The sequence below is a fragment of the Spermophilus citellus genome (assembly GCF_964194105.1).
Source record: "Spermophilus citellus genome assembly, chromosome: 3".
Lineage (NCBI taxonomy): Eukaryota > Metazoa > Chordata > Mammalia > Rodentia > Sciuridae > Spermophilus > Spermophilus citellus.
The window spans coordinates 46,743,790-46,761,685 of record NC_138184.1 but is presented as its reverse complement, the minus strand read 5'-3'; the positions used below and the strand labels follow the sequence as shown (position 1 = coordinate 46,761,685).

Here is a 17,896-nt window from a genome sequence, read left to right as displayed (position 1 = left end):
AGGGAACACCTAAGGGTACGGATTGAACCCTTAGGTGACTGAAGTGATTGAAGCACTGCCCAAACTATAGAGGTACATGAAGGAGGCTGATTCTCAGAAAAATCAAGGGGAAAGTCTGCATCCTATGCATGGAACTGGCAATTCCATGGGGACAGAGGTTGGGGGTGTGCACTCACTCAAAGCCGACTACAGCCAGCCAGCCTGGGCTGTGTAAATGGCCGTCACTGTACCAGCCCCTGGAAGAAGTCCAACAGCCAGGACATGCTCTGGGAAGAGAGAGAAAGTCCACTAACCCAGTTTTTTATTAAATGTGGGTTAACTGGCACCGTTCCTGCAGCTGAAGGGGCCAATTTAGAGCTTGAAAGGAGCACTTTTCAAAATAAAAAGGCTGAGCCTGCCAAGCCAGAGCTTTTTATTTTCTCACATCCTTTCGGTTGCTCAACTTGACCCACTGCTGGTTGACCTGACTCCTTGGTCCTCGGAGAAACAAACCCTTCCCTGCTCCCATCGGTTCCCGCAGTGCAACTGCTGAGACGTCCTGGTGGCACACGTTGGACTGGACTTCATCCCTCCTTTCCCATGGTGTGGTCATTGCTGCCCAGGGATGAATCATCCATGAAAGCCACACATTGTCCCCACTGGACAAAAGGCTGGTTCAAGGAGAGTGGCCCATTCATGCTTCCCCAAGCGCCAACCAGGGGATGCTGCCGGGGAGCCATCAGTCTGCTCTTCCCAAAGCCCGTTACTAACATGGAGAAACAGGCTTGGGAAAATGACTTCGGTGAGATGCAAAGAGCACAGGCAGCAGTGATAGCCAAGAAAACCAAGGCACAACTTGACTCAAAATGTTCACCAGCCAAAGAGAAAAACTGGTCAATTTGCTGGTGATAATAACAATGTCACATGTATTGCACATCAGCTGGGGCCCCGGGTTAAGAAAGGGTGGTGTGCACATCACATCATTTTCTCCTCAGAACTACTCATAAGGCAGGTCCTATTATTACTCTCATTTTGTATGTAAGGAAAGTACAGGACCCAGAGGTGAAGTGACTTACTTATCCATGGTCACACAACTGGTGAAGGGTTCAGTCAGGATTTGAACCAACAGAGCCTGGCTCCAGAGCCTGTGTTCTTAATACATACCATGAAATCACTAATTATAAAACTAATTTCGAATTCTAAAATTAAAGTTATGCTAAAATGTTAACACTTGAGGAGAGGTTGTGATACTGTCCACTTACTTTCATGTTTCACTTTCTCCCCCGAGAAATGCTATGACTTAATTTTCTGAATACAGTAATGTGCCACACAAGGACATTTTGGTCAACACATATGTAATGGTGGCCCCATAAGGTCATCTTGCTCAGAGGATCACAAGTTCAAAGCCAACTTCAGCAACTTAGCGAGGCCCTAAGCAACTTAGTGAGGCCCTAAGCAACTTAGTGAGACACTGTCTCTAAATAAAAAATAAAAAGGTCTGGGGATGTGGCTCAGTGGTTAAGTGCCCCTGGGTTCAAGCCCTGATTCAAAAAAGAAAAATAAAAACCAATCACTTCACTCAATGACATACAGTTGTCTTAGTTTGTGTAAGTATACTCTATGATGTTCACACAAGGACAAAATCTGCTAACAAAGCAGTTCTCAGAATTTGTCCCTGTCATCAAGCAAGCATGACTGTATACAGACAGCATCTGCCACACAGTGTGCTGAGCATGAGGTGCGTACTAACTCATTTAATCCTCACGGCCACCCTGTGAGGTCAGAGCTAATATGATCTCCTCTACAGATGAAGACACAAGGTTCATGGAGATTGATATCCCTGTACAAGGTCAAAAAACAGGGCAAGAGTGTGAACTCAAGAATGTCAGATTCCAGCATCTACATTCTTTCAGTGCTCTCTTGCATAATTTCAAGATTTTACAAGATTAAAAAAAATCAAAAGTATTTTAAGTGAAAGGTATTATAACCAAATCCAGCAGTGAAGCCACTTGGTCCCCATGGGGTGGCAGAGATTGCAGGGAGTGGCTAGCCCGCACTCAGGGACCATCCACCCAGCCTCCAGCCTGCATCAGCTGATGACCTTCCCAAAATCCTTCTCTTTCCAGACTTCCTTATTTGTAAAACAGGAACAAGAAGGCAGGTGAGGGGACCTGTGCCTCAGTTAGACTATGGGTACTCCAGTGTCTGGAACAAGGGGCCCCTCTATGCAGTTGCCTCTCTTCCAATGGACCCTACTCTTCTCCCTTCCCATCACAAGTCTTCAGGAGCAGATTTCTAAAATGACCATTGATTTAGATCTGTACTCTCCTGATTACTTAAGTACAGCCTGAGAACAGGAAGAGGCAAGGAAGTCATTGTTTCCCCAGCCTCAGTGTGCTTCTGGGAGAAGAGGCAGGAAGGGAGAGAAGGGACAAAAAAAGAGGCTGAGCAGGGGACAGTCTTTGAACAAATGCTACACATAAACATATGTGGACACTCACTGAGCTCGGCCCTTAGGTTGGCACCAGTACTTGTGGATTTATGTCTCAATAAAGATTTAAAGAAGAAAAGTATCTGAAGAGAAGACAAATCAAACCAGGAAAGATTTTACAAAATTAAAACTTTTCTTCTCTAAATGCTCTACATAAAATATTCAATATCCCATCAAAGACATCCTTTTAAAAATATCTGCCTTTTAAGTTCATTATGAAAAGGGGACAACACAGAATCACCAAAATCAATTCTGAAGTACGGCTTGGAGGCCAGGAGAGAAGAACTCCTTTTATTACAGAACAAAAGCTCCAGGCACCTGGCTAATGTTTTACCTCTCACTCTTGTTTCTAAGCATAATTCAGTGGAGCAAATAAGATCTAGAACTTCAGGTAGGGACTCAAAATCTTGATTCTCTCACCTACTTGCTGGACTTTCACATTGGGTCAGGAATCGGCACCCGCTGGCCTCCCCTCTGGTCTGAGAAATAACAGTGAGGACCACAGACAAAAGGGGATGGCTGGCCCAGATGGCCTGTACACCTGGTGTTTGGGTCACAAATCATCTGATTCTGTCTGTAGGTATCAGCAGCTGACCTTCCCATGGAGGCCACCCTTCCTTGACTCTCAGTTCATCAGTCCTGATGAGGCTGACCTTTGTCCTCTACCCCCAAATTCCAGAATTCCAAAGTAGGAGGCCAATGCTACACAAACTTGAGTCCACTCAGCAAGTTCTGCTGGAACAAGTAAGAACAAGAAGTTCTCACTTTACAGCAGTAGGAGAGGTCAGCCTGGAGCTTCTGGTTTGATAGGAGGAAGCCTTCTTGGTGAGGAAGCCAACACAGAAAAAAGCACAGCCATGCCTGAAGCCAGTCCCTCTCAGAGCTTCCACTTCTATGGCATGATATTCCCTATTCTGCTTAATCCTGATTAAATTGTGTTCTCTCCTTTGTAACAATCGTGATCATAAAACCTAACTCATGGAACCACTGCAGAGAATCACAAAATCACACGGGCAGTGGAGGCCATCCATCCAGCAATATTTTGCACACACTAAGCATTCAATAAATGCTTGCTGGCCTAATGAATGATTTATTCATCCCTCTAGCTTCAACTTCCAGAACTGCAATAATGCTGTCCTACTGACATTGCTCTAAACCACCGGATACATGAACTGTGCCTTCATGGAGCATTAATTTAAATGATAAAAAATAGCTTAAGCCACCAGGTCTATAATCCCAGCAACCTGGGAGGCTGTGCCAGGAGGATCTCAAGTCTGAAGTCAGCCTCAGCAACTTATCGAGAACTTGTCTCAAAATAAACCCTAAAAAAAAAAAAAAAAAAAAAAAAAAAAGGCTGGGGATGTATAGCTCAGTGATAGAACATCCACAAGTTCAGTCTCCAGTACCGAGAAAATAAGTAAATAAATAAAAAAGTAACTTAAAATACTTTTTTATTAAAAAAAAACAGGTCCCAACAAATTTGGCTCATGCCAGGAATGAAAGAATGGATCAATATTAGGAAATCTGATGATATATAATACAAATGAACTAACTGGATTAAAAAGAAGAAAGGATAACAAAAACAGAGGTCTCCTTAGATGCAAATCTTATTAAACTCCAACATTCATTCCTGACTTAAAAAAAAAATTAACAAGATAGAAACAAAAGGAAACTTCCTTAAGAGAGATGCAGCTCCCGCCAAAAGTCAGCTGGAGGTAGAAATGAGCTGGGATTCCACTATCGTTAACATGATTCAGGAAGCAACTGCCAATCCAATTAGATAAGAAAAAGAAAAACAGGTCTTACCAATTGGAAAAGAAGCAGCAGCAAAATGTCATTAGCTTGCAGATGATATGATTATAACCCTGGGAAAAAAATCTTTTTCCACAAAAAATAATAATATTAAAATAAGATCTGAAAGACTATTAGAACAAACAGAATAATTGATAATATTTATCAAAATTAATAAAAGAAGTTATTGATCAATAGTTTTCCTATAAACAACAAAATAAACATGAATATTTGATGGTAAGCCAGATGCTTACCATTCTAAAACTGTGTTCCTCCTCAGGGGCCAGCCACAAAGGAGGCCCAGGTAGGAGGGTTGCTTGAACACAGAGTTCAGGGCCAGCCTGGACAACACAGCCAGACCCTGCCTCAAAAAAGTAATAAATTAAATGAACTAATAAACAAAAAATAAAAATGAGCTCTGCTACATTTTTCTCATCTCTGATGTAAATTTTGGTGGAAAACTTGAAATATACACCACACCTAAACATAGATGCCATCAACCAGGTCTCCTGAGACTGCCCACTCCCCAGACATCTGAGGAAGCCCCCAAAGGTTCTTCTTTTTGCCAACACAGGAAGAGGAGACCCATTTTTCCAAGCATGACCCTCAGTAACAGAGCTAACTGGATTGATCTACACATGAAATAGCCCCATCATCACATATCTAAATTGGTCTGCCTGCTGCTTCACACACAGGCCAAGCCCCTTCTTGCCCTTGGGACTTCATATATGCTATACTTTCTCCCTGCTGTGAGTTTCCTCATCAAGGCCACAGGGCTTGCTCTCTCAACATTTGGGTCTGTGTTCAAATGTCATTCTCCAAAAATAAAGCCTGCCTGTCTCCCTGCCTAACATTCTACTCTCTTATTCTTTAGCCTTTCACCCTACTTTATTTTCCTTCATGGCACATATCACCAGCTAATGTCACTATATAGACTTGTCTGTCCAGTTTGTCTCTCCCACCAGAAGGTAAGCTCCATTGGGTAGGGACCACTGTGTCTATTTCACACACTGCTGTATCCCTTACCCCAAATACAGACCTCAATATACAAAAGGGATTCAATAAATGTTGAACAGATGGATGGACAGGTGGGTGGGTAGACACATTCCTTCAGCCTCCAGATACAATCTCAATCCTATCACCTAAATATTTTTCATTTATTTCTACCTCTCTTGATTGATATCCAAGCTATCTACCTACTCATTCTCAACAGGTATTTATTATCCCCATCATCTCTTCCCTGGTTGGCTATAATACCACTGACTCCTCTCAGTCCTGAGTTTGGCCTCCCTCCAAATCTTATTCCCAATCTAGCCTGAGGCCTTTTCTCAAAATGCAGATTTAATAACACCACTCCTCTCTTTAAAATGCTTTAGGGTCCTCCTGGGACCCATAGGATGGAGTCTAAGCACTATTTTACCAAGAGTCATGGGATCCAACCCTCCCTCCCAAGGGCCACTCAGTCTTTCATTATACTTTATGATCCAGCCACACTGAGCTGCTGTCTCTTCTTCCATCTCTCTCTAGCCTCAGGCCTTTATACATGTTAATCTTTCCACATGGCTTGCTCTTAACCTGGCTAGCCCTCTCATTCTCCTCCATTTTCTATTACCTTCCTAGGGAAAACCCTAGGTCCACCTCAAAGTCCTCACAGCTCCTCATGCTTTCTTGTCATGTATTCCACCTGGAGATAGCTCATTTAGTTCTGTGCCCTCCTGGACTGTAAGGTTCACAAGAGTTGGCTTGTGACATTCACATTTCCAGCACAATGTCTGGCAAAGTGCAGATGCTCAAAATAGATTTCCTTGGCTTTAATTTAAACTGTGCCTTCTCCAAATTGGCAGAGGGTTCATTTATTTGTGTCACATCTGATGCTGCTTTTGGCACCTTACCTCACCATTCATATTCACAACACACACACACATACGTTGTACCAGTTCATACTCGCACACACACAAATCACTCTCCAAGGCTCCTCTTCTCCCATGACAGTCTAACCTTGAGATCTTATTTCCTGCCTAAACATCATAAACAGAGCACTGGCACCTCCCCCATCAAGAACATTCTACCCCAACTGGACCTGGGTCTATCAAGGAGGGAACAGGGTTGGAATATAGCTCAATGGTAGAAAACCTGTTTAGCAAGTGATAGCCCCTGGGGTCAATCCCCAGCATCACCATTAAAAAAAAGAAGAAGAAGAAGAAGAAGAAGAAGGAAAGATGTTGTTGTTGTTTTTTTTAATTAAAAAAAAGGAGGTTGTTCTCTGACATGTCTCCCTTTGTCACCTATAGGGCTGATATTAAATATATTCAATCTTACTTGAAAGTTAAAAAAAAAAACAGAGCAGTGCCCAGATACGACTTTTTTGGCAGTTAAATATATATATAAATAGGTAGACATAGATATATAGAGACATATATCTGTCCTGTGTCTACTGTGAGACACCATTTTTTAAAATTACAAATGCTTTTCTTTCCCAATCACTGTTATAATGATTGACAACTGGTCAATACTTTATCAGATCTAAATACCAACTGGTGCCTTCACCCATCCAGTGGCTCTCAGCATCACCAGTCTGGGTTATCCTGACCTTGAAGGACCTGAAGTCACCAACGAGGCCCTGTCACTGGAGATACAGCCTCTAGGCCTCTCTTGAAGTTTATGGAAAGGGAGGACTGGAGGACCAAGGTAAAGGTGTCACCAGGACACACAAAGATGAAGGCAGAACGTGGGTCTCACATGAAGGGCCCAAATGAGGGAAGGCACTGCTCTGGATGGCAGACTGAAGAGATGCCATATCCAAATGCCTCAGCCAGCACTGGGCCCAGAGGAGGGTGGCAGACAGGGAAAGACCTATAAAAGGTATTTTGGAACAACTGAGGACATTTAAATATAGACTGATATTAAATGGTATTATAAAATTATAGCAATTTCCAGAGGTGAATAACAATAAGTCATTATGTGGGGAAATGTCCTTATTTTTAGTAGATATAGGACAAATTATTTAGGGACAAAGTGTCAGGATGTTGGCAACTTGATTTTGGATTTTTGGGGGCGAGGGGAAGTGTATATGTGTACACACACACATACACTCACACACTCCTTCTCACACAGCTGAAAAGGCAGGGAGAAAACATAGATGAGACAAAATGTTCTAATAAAACCTGGGTGAAGGAACTATAAAGATTTGCAGGATTCTTCTTTCAACTTTTTTGCAGATTTGCAGATCATCCAAATACATAATTGAGCGCCCCCTCCCAAAAAAAACAACCCATAGGCAAAAGCTTCTTTGATGATGCCTTATGATAAAAAGGTAAAGAATACAAAGTTAAGGGACTATTAGGTCTCTAACAACTGATTTCAGTTTGACTCATTTCAGAACTCAAAAACATATCTACTATTCATAAGCACAACGTTCTTTTACAGTACTGGGTACTTTTTTTTTTTTTTTTAACGTTCTACAACATCCTGGGAATGCCCATCCTCTGCCTAAAATGCTCCTCCATTCCCCAGATTTCACTGGAGAGATGAAATCCTCTGACCCCACTTTGTGTGTTTTGGGAAATAGGGGGCAGATTATTAAAACTTACCCACAGGGCTGGTGAGGCCCAAAGAAAAATTTTAAACATATCCATAACTCCATCTCCATAACCTGCCAGAATGTTCTACCCAAGTAACTACTAGGTTAGCAGCTGACTTTCCACCCATCAAAGCCTACATGCCACAGGCTCACTCATCTTCAGTTTGGCCTTGCACACTAGCCACTACATAAATATGTCTTGAATGAGAAGTTACACAGTCCTTTAAAAATACACATGGCCAAGTGCAGTGGCGCACACCTGCATTACAAGCAACTCTGCAGACTGAGGCAGAAAGACTGTAAGTTGAGGCCAGCCTTGGCAATTTAGCAAGATCTCTCAAAATAAAAAACAAAATGACAACAAACTCCTTTATCATGTATAACTAAGATGCACCAATAAAAAAAAACGTGGAAGGAAAAATAAAATAAAATGGGTTATGGATGGAGCTCAGTGGCAGACCACCCCTCCTGGGTTTAATCACCAGTACCACGAAATCATCCTCTTCATCATCCACGTGAAAATAACATAACAAAAACTGGATCAACACCAGTGAGAATTAAGTATAATAAAATTACCATGATTATAACAACATTAAAAACTAAAATGGTACCCCCAAAAAACCCACTAAGACTAAAAACAGTAGGTCTATCTTGTGGGGTGGGAAGACTCTCCTCATCTACCCTTAGCAGAATGCCCTAGGAAAAAAAACAGCACTTAATAAACATGCCTTAATAAATTGTACCTCGTCAGCACTTAGTAAACATGCCTTAATAAATTGTACCTCGTCAGGTCCAGGGCATATCGGCAAGTGGGTTGAGCTACCCCATGCCACCTCTGCCCAGCTCTCTGAGTCCAGTGCTTGGCTAGCGTAGGAAAAGCTAATACCTCCAGAGAACGTATTACGCTCTTGCCTAGCTGGAATTTTCTATCAGATTCCCTGGGAGGGAAATTTACATGACATGCACACATGGCCTCCAGCCAGCCAGGAGAGGCATGAGGACAGATGCTGTTTCACGAGTGCTATCTGCAGCACCTGGGCCTGAGCCTGGGCTTGTGAACTTCCTTTTTGCCAGATGAGAGTGGGCCAGAGACAAAAATCTCTTAAAGCCAGCTTTTCCTGCCTGTTGCATTATACAACTGGCATTTCTTGAGCCATCTCAGAGTGTTGTGCTGTGCCCACTGGAACTGTCTCCAGTTTATGTGTCTTTAGACATTCACCAAATATACGCTGGCCCACCACAGGCACTCAAAAAATATTTACTAAATGAATGAAATTTATAGAACCCTTTAAAAATAAAGCACATGATAGTCCTGGCATAAAAACAGACACACAGACCAGTGGTACAGAAGAGAAGACACAGAGACAAACCCACACGTCTGAACCATAACAAAGTTGCCAAAACATACACTGGGAGAAAAGATAGCCCTTTTTAACAAATGGTGCTGGGAAAACTGGTTATTCATATGTAGAAAAATGAAACTAGACCCTTATCTCTCATACTGCACAAAAATCAACTCAAAATGGATCAAAGACCTAAGAATTAGACCAAAAATGATGCAACTCCTAGAAGAAAACATAGGGTCAACCCTCCAGCATACAGGCACAGGCAACGACTTTCTCAATAAAGCTCAGGAAATAATGCCAAGAGTTAATAAATAGGATGGCATCAAATTAAAAAGCTTCTGCACAACAAAGAAAACAATAAAGAGTATGAAGAGAGAATCTACAGAAAGGGAGAAAGTATTTGATAGCTAGCTACTCTTTTGACAGATGATTAATATCTCAAATATATAAAGAATTCAAAAAATCCCCTCCAAATCAAATAACCCTATTAATAAATGGGCAAATTAATTAAACAGACATTTCTCAAAGTAAATGCAAATAGCCAACAAACATATGAGAAAAAATGTTCAACATTATTGGTAATTAGGGAAATGCAAATCAAAACTACACTAAGATTTCATCTCACATCCGTCAGAAGAGCAGCCACCATGATGAACAATAATAAATGTTGAAGAGTATGTGGAGGAAAAGGAGCACTTTTACACTGTGGGGAGATTGTAAATTAGTACAACCACACAGCAATCAGTATGGAGATTTCTCAAAAGACTGGGAATGGAATCACTGTGTGATCCAGCTATACCGCTCCTGAGTATTTAACCAAAAGAATTCAAGTCATCATACTATAGTGATACATGCCTACCCATGTTTATAGTGGCTCAGTTCACAAGAGCCAAACTATGTAAACAAGCTATGTGTCCACCAATGGATGACTGGATAAAGAAACCCAGGTGTCGGTCTTGATCCTCCACTCCTTGGCTGCAGGATTACAGTGCAGCCCTTCACTTCAATAAGCTGCTGCCTTCCCTTCTGTTCAGTATCTAGTTTCTCAAGGTCAGTTGCTGAATCTCTGGAGGGTGGAGGAAGTGGAGCAGGTCCCACACAGCCCTTTGGGCAGTGAACGAAGAACTAATAAAAATCAGTGACCAAAACAGCCCTGGTCTAACAACAAGATGAAAGCTGATAAGTGGATCAAGGAGAAGAGAGCAACTAACAGCAACCAGTGAAACCAATAAGTCCACAGGGATAGGCTATGGAGCATGGAAACTGCCAAGATGTGATTGCTGAGGCCAGTCCCAATCCTAGATCAAAACTTTGTGGGGCCATCTTCGCACTACTGTTTCTGCACCAAGTCAACCCACCATAGCTGCTCAGGGTCCAAAATCTACTATGTGCTGGCCTGGGCTAGATGTCAGGCATCACTGTAACACATAAAGCTCTTCCTTCCAAGAAAGGAAAGTCTGGCAGAGCCAGCAAAGAGGAGATGCTCAAAACATACAGTGGGCCCTCCACATCAGTGGGTTTCATAATGTGGATCAAAACTACTTCCCCATTGGGGACTGGGATTATTGCTCAGTGGTAGAGTGCTTGCCTAGCATGCGTGAAGCACTGGGTTTGATCCTCATCACCACATTGAAAAAAAAAAAGGTACTGTGTCCATCTACAACTAAAAAATATTTAAAAAAAAATACTTCCCCCCAAATTACATCTATACTGAACATGCACAGACTTCTTCTTGTCATTGGTCCTTGAACAATTTCCATAATATCAGGTATTATGAATAATCTAGAGATGACCCAGGGTATACTGAAGGATATGCATAAATTATATGCAATAAAGCTCCATTTTATATAAAGGACTTGAGAATCCTCAGATATCCACAGGGTCTGGGAACTAATCTTCCAGGGATGCTGAGGAATACATGAACCAGGGAGGATTTTTATTTTAGAGAAAGATACACACATGCATATAGTCTATGGGTGAAAGGCCCTGCAGGGAATGCTTGATCCCTTCCTGGAGTATTTTCCTACATGTTGAGGCCTGCAGGGTAATGGGGTATTAACTGATGAATGAATGAATGAATAAATGGACTTAATCCTTACTGTTTTTCTAGCATGGTCAGAGTCCATTTTACCACAGGTATATGAACAGGAAGGGCCTGGACTTTCAGAAATTCTGCTGCCTAACTCCATGACTACACCATGAGCAGCAAGAAACTTCCCTCCCCAGAGCTTTATCTTATAGAAATCCTATGTTCTTGGGCCTCTAAAGAGTGAGTTACCCACCCTAAAGTGAAATAAGAAGAAATGATTGCTCAGTCAGTAAATGCTGTGAGAACAGGTCTCTCAACAATAAAATAGCTTGGTTAAAAGACAAAAGGCAAAATGTCCATAAATCTCAGGAGTGAAACTGCATCCCACAGAGGGAGATGCAGTGTGTGACAGGGTTTTCAGGGAGGTCCTGTCCTTGGGAAAGCGGGGGTTGGTCCCAGGTTGATCTGTGGCCCTACCAGCTGGTTGGCTTTGTCTTCACCTCAAGGATCCAGGGTCTCTCATTACTCCACTCTCTACACTCATCAGTCAAGAAAAAGTAATGAGCAACTACTATGTGCCAAGCTCTTGGTAAATAACAGTGAACAAAAGAGAGACCTGGCCCTATGCAGTTCCAGTACCTAAGAGAGACCCTAAAAAGACAAATGCAGGTAGGACAAGAGATTCTGTTACATTGATACTATTTCAGAAAATGTATGTCCATCAATTTCCTAATGGAAAAATCTTTCCAGTTCTTCACTCTACACAGAATTAAAAATAAACAACAACAACAAAAAAGAATACTGCTTCCTTTATTGGGTGCTGACTATACGCCAGGTACTTTACTGTGATTGACTCAGAACATTTCTCAATAACTGAGTGCGGTAGATACATACTGTTACCATCCTCATTGACCTCTGGAGATTTGAGATTTTCCACTTAATCACTGCTCAGAAAGTGCATAACTGCCTCCCGAATCAGATTCTGAACTCCCTGAGAACACATATATTACCCATCTTTTTGACATAGCAGTATTCAGTAAATGCCCACTGAATGAATTATCAATTAATCAATCGATGGGCTGGTTTCCTCCCAAGTACTACTAGCTAACAAGCTCTAGCCATGAACCAAGAGGGATCATGACAATCCTATGAGAGGTAGCTTTGATGTTGTGCAAAGAGCCAGAGCCAGACCCCAGAGACCTGGGACCAATGCTTGTTCCTACAGCTTAAACTTGGCAATTACTTCCTCATACTCCACCTGTCTGCTTAAAATTGTAATGAAGAGTTACATGCAATGATTCTACAGTGACTCGAGGATCTCTTCCAGTCCCAAATTTTATGTCTCTGAAATATGTAAGAGGTAGGCTGAGAAAGCACAATCAGGGATCCCCATAAAAAAAGGACCCATTAGGACTGAGGGATGAACACTTCTTAGGGGAAATAAGACATCCTAACTAGCTCTCAGTCTTATGGGGTTAACAGCTACACTAGAAAATTAGGAGTTAAAAGTGCACCAGTTCGTCTAGCACAGTGGCCCCACACACCTGAAATCCCAGGTAGGCTGAGGCAGGAGAATCAAAAGTTTGAGACCAGCCTCAGCAAATAAAGGAGACCCTGTCTGAAAATAAAATAATAAAAATGACTGGGAATGTGGCTCAGTAGCAGAGCACTCCTGGGTTTAATCCCCAGTACAGAGGAAAAAAAAAAAAAAAGCGAGCCAGTCTTCAAGGCTATGGGAATGAAGTAAGACACCTGGGAGATGGGAGGCTGGGAAAGTCAACTCAGCCTTCTGAGACTATGTGGTCAGCAGAAATGCCAGCTAAAGTCAGACAAAGCTGGATCTACACTGTTCTGAAAATAAGATCAGATTTTCCCAGTGTTTTAGTCAGCTTTTTTGCTGCTGTGACTAAAAGATCTGACCAGAACAATTTTAGGAGGAAAATTGAGGGCTCACAGTTTCAGAGGTCTCAATCCATAGACAGCAGTCTCCATTCCTTGGGGCTCAAACTGAGGCAGAACATTGTGGTAGCAGAGTGTAGCAGAGTGAAGCAGCTTACATGGTGATCAGTAAGCAGAAAGAGAGATCTCCACTTGCTGGATACAAATACATACCCCAAAGCCACACCCAATTCCCGTCTCCTCCAGGCACACTCTTTGCCTTCAGTCATCACCCAGTTAATCCCATCAGGAATCAATTCACTCATTAGTTTAAGACCCTCACAACCTAATCATTTCTTCTCTGAACTTTCTTGCATTGTCCCACACATGATCTTGCAGACACCTCATATCCAAACCATAACACCCAGATAATACAAATATATAAAACAGTCACTAAAGTAACCAGCAGTTCCCCTATTAGTATAGTAAAAGGCACATACTAAGGTGGAGACTTGAGATGTAATGAGACATGTGATGCATGAAGACATATGATGAAAAAGAGTAGCAAGGCATGAGGGAAGTCCCACCCCTACATGTAATTATGTCTCAAGCCCTCTTCCTACTACCCTGCAGCTGCCCTAAAAGCTGTATGCTTTTGTTCTTTGCTGGAGCCGGCCTGGGAATCCTGTTCCCCATGTGCTGCCTCCCTTCTGCCTCAAGCAAACCCCCCTAATAAAGCCTTGCCTGGGCTTAAATTCTCTATGGGTTCAGTGTTCATCACTACAACTCTGGATCCAAGAACCTGAGATGGGTAACAGGAAAGCATTTGCAATTGCACTCTGCCTACAATTCCCTCCTTCCTTCTCTCACTCTTTTCTTTCCTTTTGCAATGCTAGGGATGGAATCCAAGACCTCGAATATGCTCTAGGCAAGGGCTCTATCACTGAGCCACATCCCCAGCTCTGCCTGCAATTTCTTGATCTTAGAATGAGATAAAAAGCTAAACACTTTAGGATAGGGTGATTAATTAGGTCTTTCAACGGCAAGTAAAGCACTTGCTCTCCCTCCATAGCTCTGTGGGCACGTCTGTCCTGATAAAGTACATTCACTCCCAAGACAAGTGTGTTCAACCTGGAAAATCCCTTCCAGAGAAACATCTGGTTAAGCATAAGTGAGACTGCCAATCCTAGCTGTGCTTAAGAGCAGAGGTGCTTAAGAGTAGAGGTGCTAATGGTATGCAAGAGCCCATGTCCTTGTGCTGGATGGGGACAAAGTCACTACTTTCAACTCCTACTCACTCTTGCTCCTCTGGGAATACTGCAGATATAGAATAACAGCTGAGTGTGTCCAGGGCAACTTCAAACACGGTCATGCCAACTCCAAAGCTATGTCCACAGGAGAGCTTACCACTCAGCAAGTGTGACTCTAATTGTCACCCAGTAAGAGACTGAATGGTTTTTGTTTGTTTGTTTGTTTTGTTTTGTTTTGTTTCCTGCTGGGTTGGTTTTAAACAAATTCCTGTGTATCACCAAAAGGTCACAAAACAGGATAACACCATCATTCCTTACCTTCCAGGGCCAATGTGAGAATTAATGAGATAACCAGAGCAAGTGACCCACACACAGGTCGACACTGTAAATACTCAACTTTTTGCCAGTGACAGTCGTGGTAGTGGATAAAATCACCTGAAGTCAGGAAATCCAACAAGGGCCCTTCACAACCCCGAAGGGGGTTAAGAGAAGAGCCCTGCATTTGTGTACAATATGTCAAAATGCTTTCTACTGTCGTGTGTAACTAATTAGAGCAAATAAAAATAAAAACAATACTAAAAAAAGAGAAAAGCAGATGCTCATGTGATGGACACTCTGGAGTAGCATGCCTGGATACTTTTCAGAAGAGAAAATGATACAGCAACTGCTCTAGGAAGGGCCATGACTGCCCAGGTACATTGGGGCTCTTGATCTCAGGAGAGGTAGCTAGGTCCCTATTAAGGCAGAGAGTTAAGGGCACTATCAGGAGATGGAAGCAGGCAACAGAGTCCTGAGAAGATGAACTTCCCCAGGGAAAAAGAAGAAGAAATTATAACCTTAAAGAGATACCACTGTCCACCCAACAGACTGGCAAAATTAAAAGGCAGACCTGAGGTATAGCAAGAGGTGGGCATAGAAAAATCTGTACCCAGCTGACAAGCAGCACTCTTTAGAGAATGATTTGGTCAAACTTATTAGGATCTTAAATGCATATGCAGTATAGCCCAGCAACTCTGCTCCTTAGAGGATTATGTGCCCATGTGCCAGGGGAATATACCAGAAAGCATATCACAGCATTATTACAAGGGCAAAACCAGAACAAATCAAATCAGAATCATCAGGGAGATGGCTCAACAAATGGAGAGTCTCATACTATGGATGCACCACACACTTTGCTGCAGTTAAAAAACAAGGGAGATTCACATATACTGTCTTGAAAACATTTTAAGACACATTCTTGAATTTATAAAATGATTACAAAATAGTCCAACAAACATAGTATGATACCATATGTTTAAAGAACAAAGAAAAAAAAAGAAGAAATCAAAGAATATTTTTTCCATTTTTAATTTTAAAGAATAATTTTTAATGTTTCTAGACACAGAGAAGATTCTAAAAGGAAATATATGTACACACTACATACTTTGCATACGTGTATTATGTATAAGGAAGTACAGCAGTGGGGGGCTGGGAATGAAGACAGGGGTCAAAATGGGGATATCATTTAATTTTTTTTTAATTTTTATTTTTTTAGTTATACATGGGCACAATATCTTTATTTGTTTACTTTTTTTTTTTTTTAATATGGTGCTGAGGATCAAACCCAGGTTCTCACACATGCAAGGTGAGTGCTCTACCACTGTGCCACAACCCCAGCCCCATTTAATTTTTTGAAAAAGATTTCTTTTTTAGTTGTAAATGGACACAATATTTTTATTTTATTTTTTTATGTGGTGCTGAGGATCGAATCCGGTGCCTCACACGTGCTAGACGAGTGCTCTACCACTGAGCCACAACCTCAGTCCTTCATTTTCACTTTTAACAAGGAATACATATCCATGCATTTCTTGTATTCAAAATTAAATTAAATCTATTTTTATTTTAAAAATTTATAAATTTAATACAAATTATAAAATTATTAATTTAATAAATTTTTATTTTTAAGGGAGAAAAAGAGAAGGCAGAAGGGGAAAAAAGAGATATAGCTGTCAAGAAAGGACTCAGGGTCTGGGGCTGAGGATAGAGTACTTCATAGAGTGTTTGCCTCACTTGCACAAGGCCCTGGGTTCAATCCTGAGCATCAAAAAAAAAAAAGAAAAGAAAAGAAAAGAAAGGACTCAGGGTCTGCCACTGCTTCCTTTTGGAGAACTGGCCACTCACAATTTTGTCACACACAATATAAACACAACATTCTGAGTATGTTTTACAGTATTTGGGAACTTCCCCAAGGAAAAAGAAGGGGAGGAAATTTATAACCTTGGAGACAAACCATAGTTCTGGAATGAAATATTTAATCTTATACTATACTGACTCTATTTATACTAACTCTTACTTCTAAGACTTGGAAAAGTTCCCTCATACTTAACAATGGCATCTCTCCTATGGTGTAAAAAATTGGAAATGTGAAAGGAGATGCATAAAATTCTACTATCCCTTAATTATTTGCTTGCTTGCTTGTTTATTTGTGTGTGTGGTGACACTAGGGATTGAACCCAGCCCTTATGCATGCTGTGCAAGCACTCTACCACTGAGCCTCTCCCTGAGCCCCATGCGCTTCAAATTCTTCATGACTTCTATTGACTTATACAAGCTTAAAGCAAGTTTTGTACTACATTGATTGCTGCTTGCAAACATTTTTACATTTTGAATTTTGAAATCTATTTACCTTTCCTTGTTCTCTTCCATTCCTCTACAGATGCGCTGGTTCATAGCTGTGGAACTGTCCATAGACTCGGTGTGGCAGGCCCAGGTTTTCTTTCTTAGAAAAGCAAAATAACCATTTATGGGTACAACCAACAAATAGGTACATTCACATTGTAAACACAGAAATAGCTGCATTATATTCAAAGAGAATGTGTCAAAGGTTCCCCAGTATCCACCAAAATCCTTTCTCCCTTCTCCAGAGACACAGGTTGAGCATTTCTAACTCTAAAATCTAAAATCCAAAATTTTCCAAAATCTGAAACTTTCTGAGCACCAACATGATACCACAAATAGAAAATTCCATACCACAGAACATTGTTTCATTCACAAAATGATTTAAAAATTCTAAATAAAGTTAATTTGGGGGGATGTGTAAAAGGTGTATATGAAACAGATAAATTTCACATTTAGACTCAGTTCCCATCCTTGAGATAATTAAACATGAATATCCACATATTCCAAAATCAGTAAAATTTCAAACCATTCTGGTCCCAAGCATTTCAGATGATGGATACTCAAACTGAATTTGAGTTTTATCAGGGAATATATTTCCCAGGCATCCTCATAGCTAGGTGTAGTCCGAGATCCGAGTTGTGAGTGGAATATGAGAGGAAGAGATGGTACCATTCTCAATCTTAGTCTTCAGATATGAGCATGCCTTGGTCCCCTTCCCACTGGCTGGAACCCAGCTCTGCCCATGCAGGTGACGACAGTATACCAAGGAAGTGGAAATACTGAAGCAACAAAACAGAAGACACCTGGGTCTGTGACTGATTGCACAGAGCTCAGCTACCTGTCTCACCTTGGAATTACTACCCAGAGAGCAATTTCTTTGTTATTTAAGCCACT

At 41.4% G+C, this 17,896-nt stretch overlaps 1 protein-coding gene across 2 annotated transcripts in view; it reads right to left on the bottom strand.

Moving 5' to 3' along the window:
- Positions 1-17,098, bottom strand: part of ARHGEF3 (Rho guanine nucleotide exchange factor 3) — a 276,854-nt gene extending 259,756 nt beyond the window's left edge. For both annotated transcript variants that reach the window (XM_081283736.1, XM_081283737.1), the window contains exon 1: positions 17,010-17,098. In XM_081283736.1, coding sequence (XP_081139862.1) covers positions 17,010-17,071 — 62 coding nt within the window. In that variant the 5' untranslated portion in view covers positions 17,072-17,098. The remainder of the gene's footprint in view (positions 1-17,009) is intronic.
- Positions 17,099-17,896: the final 798 nt, after the last annotated feature.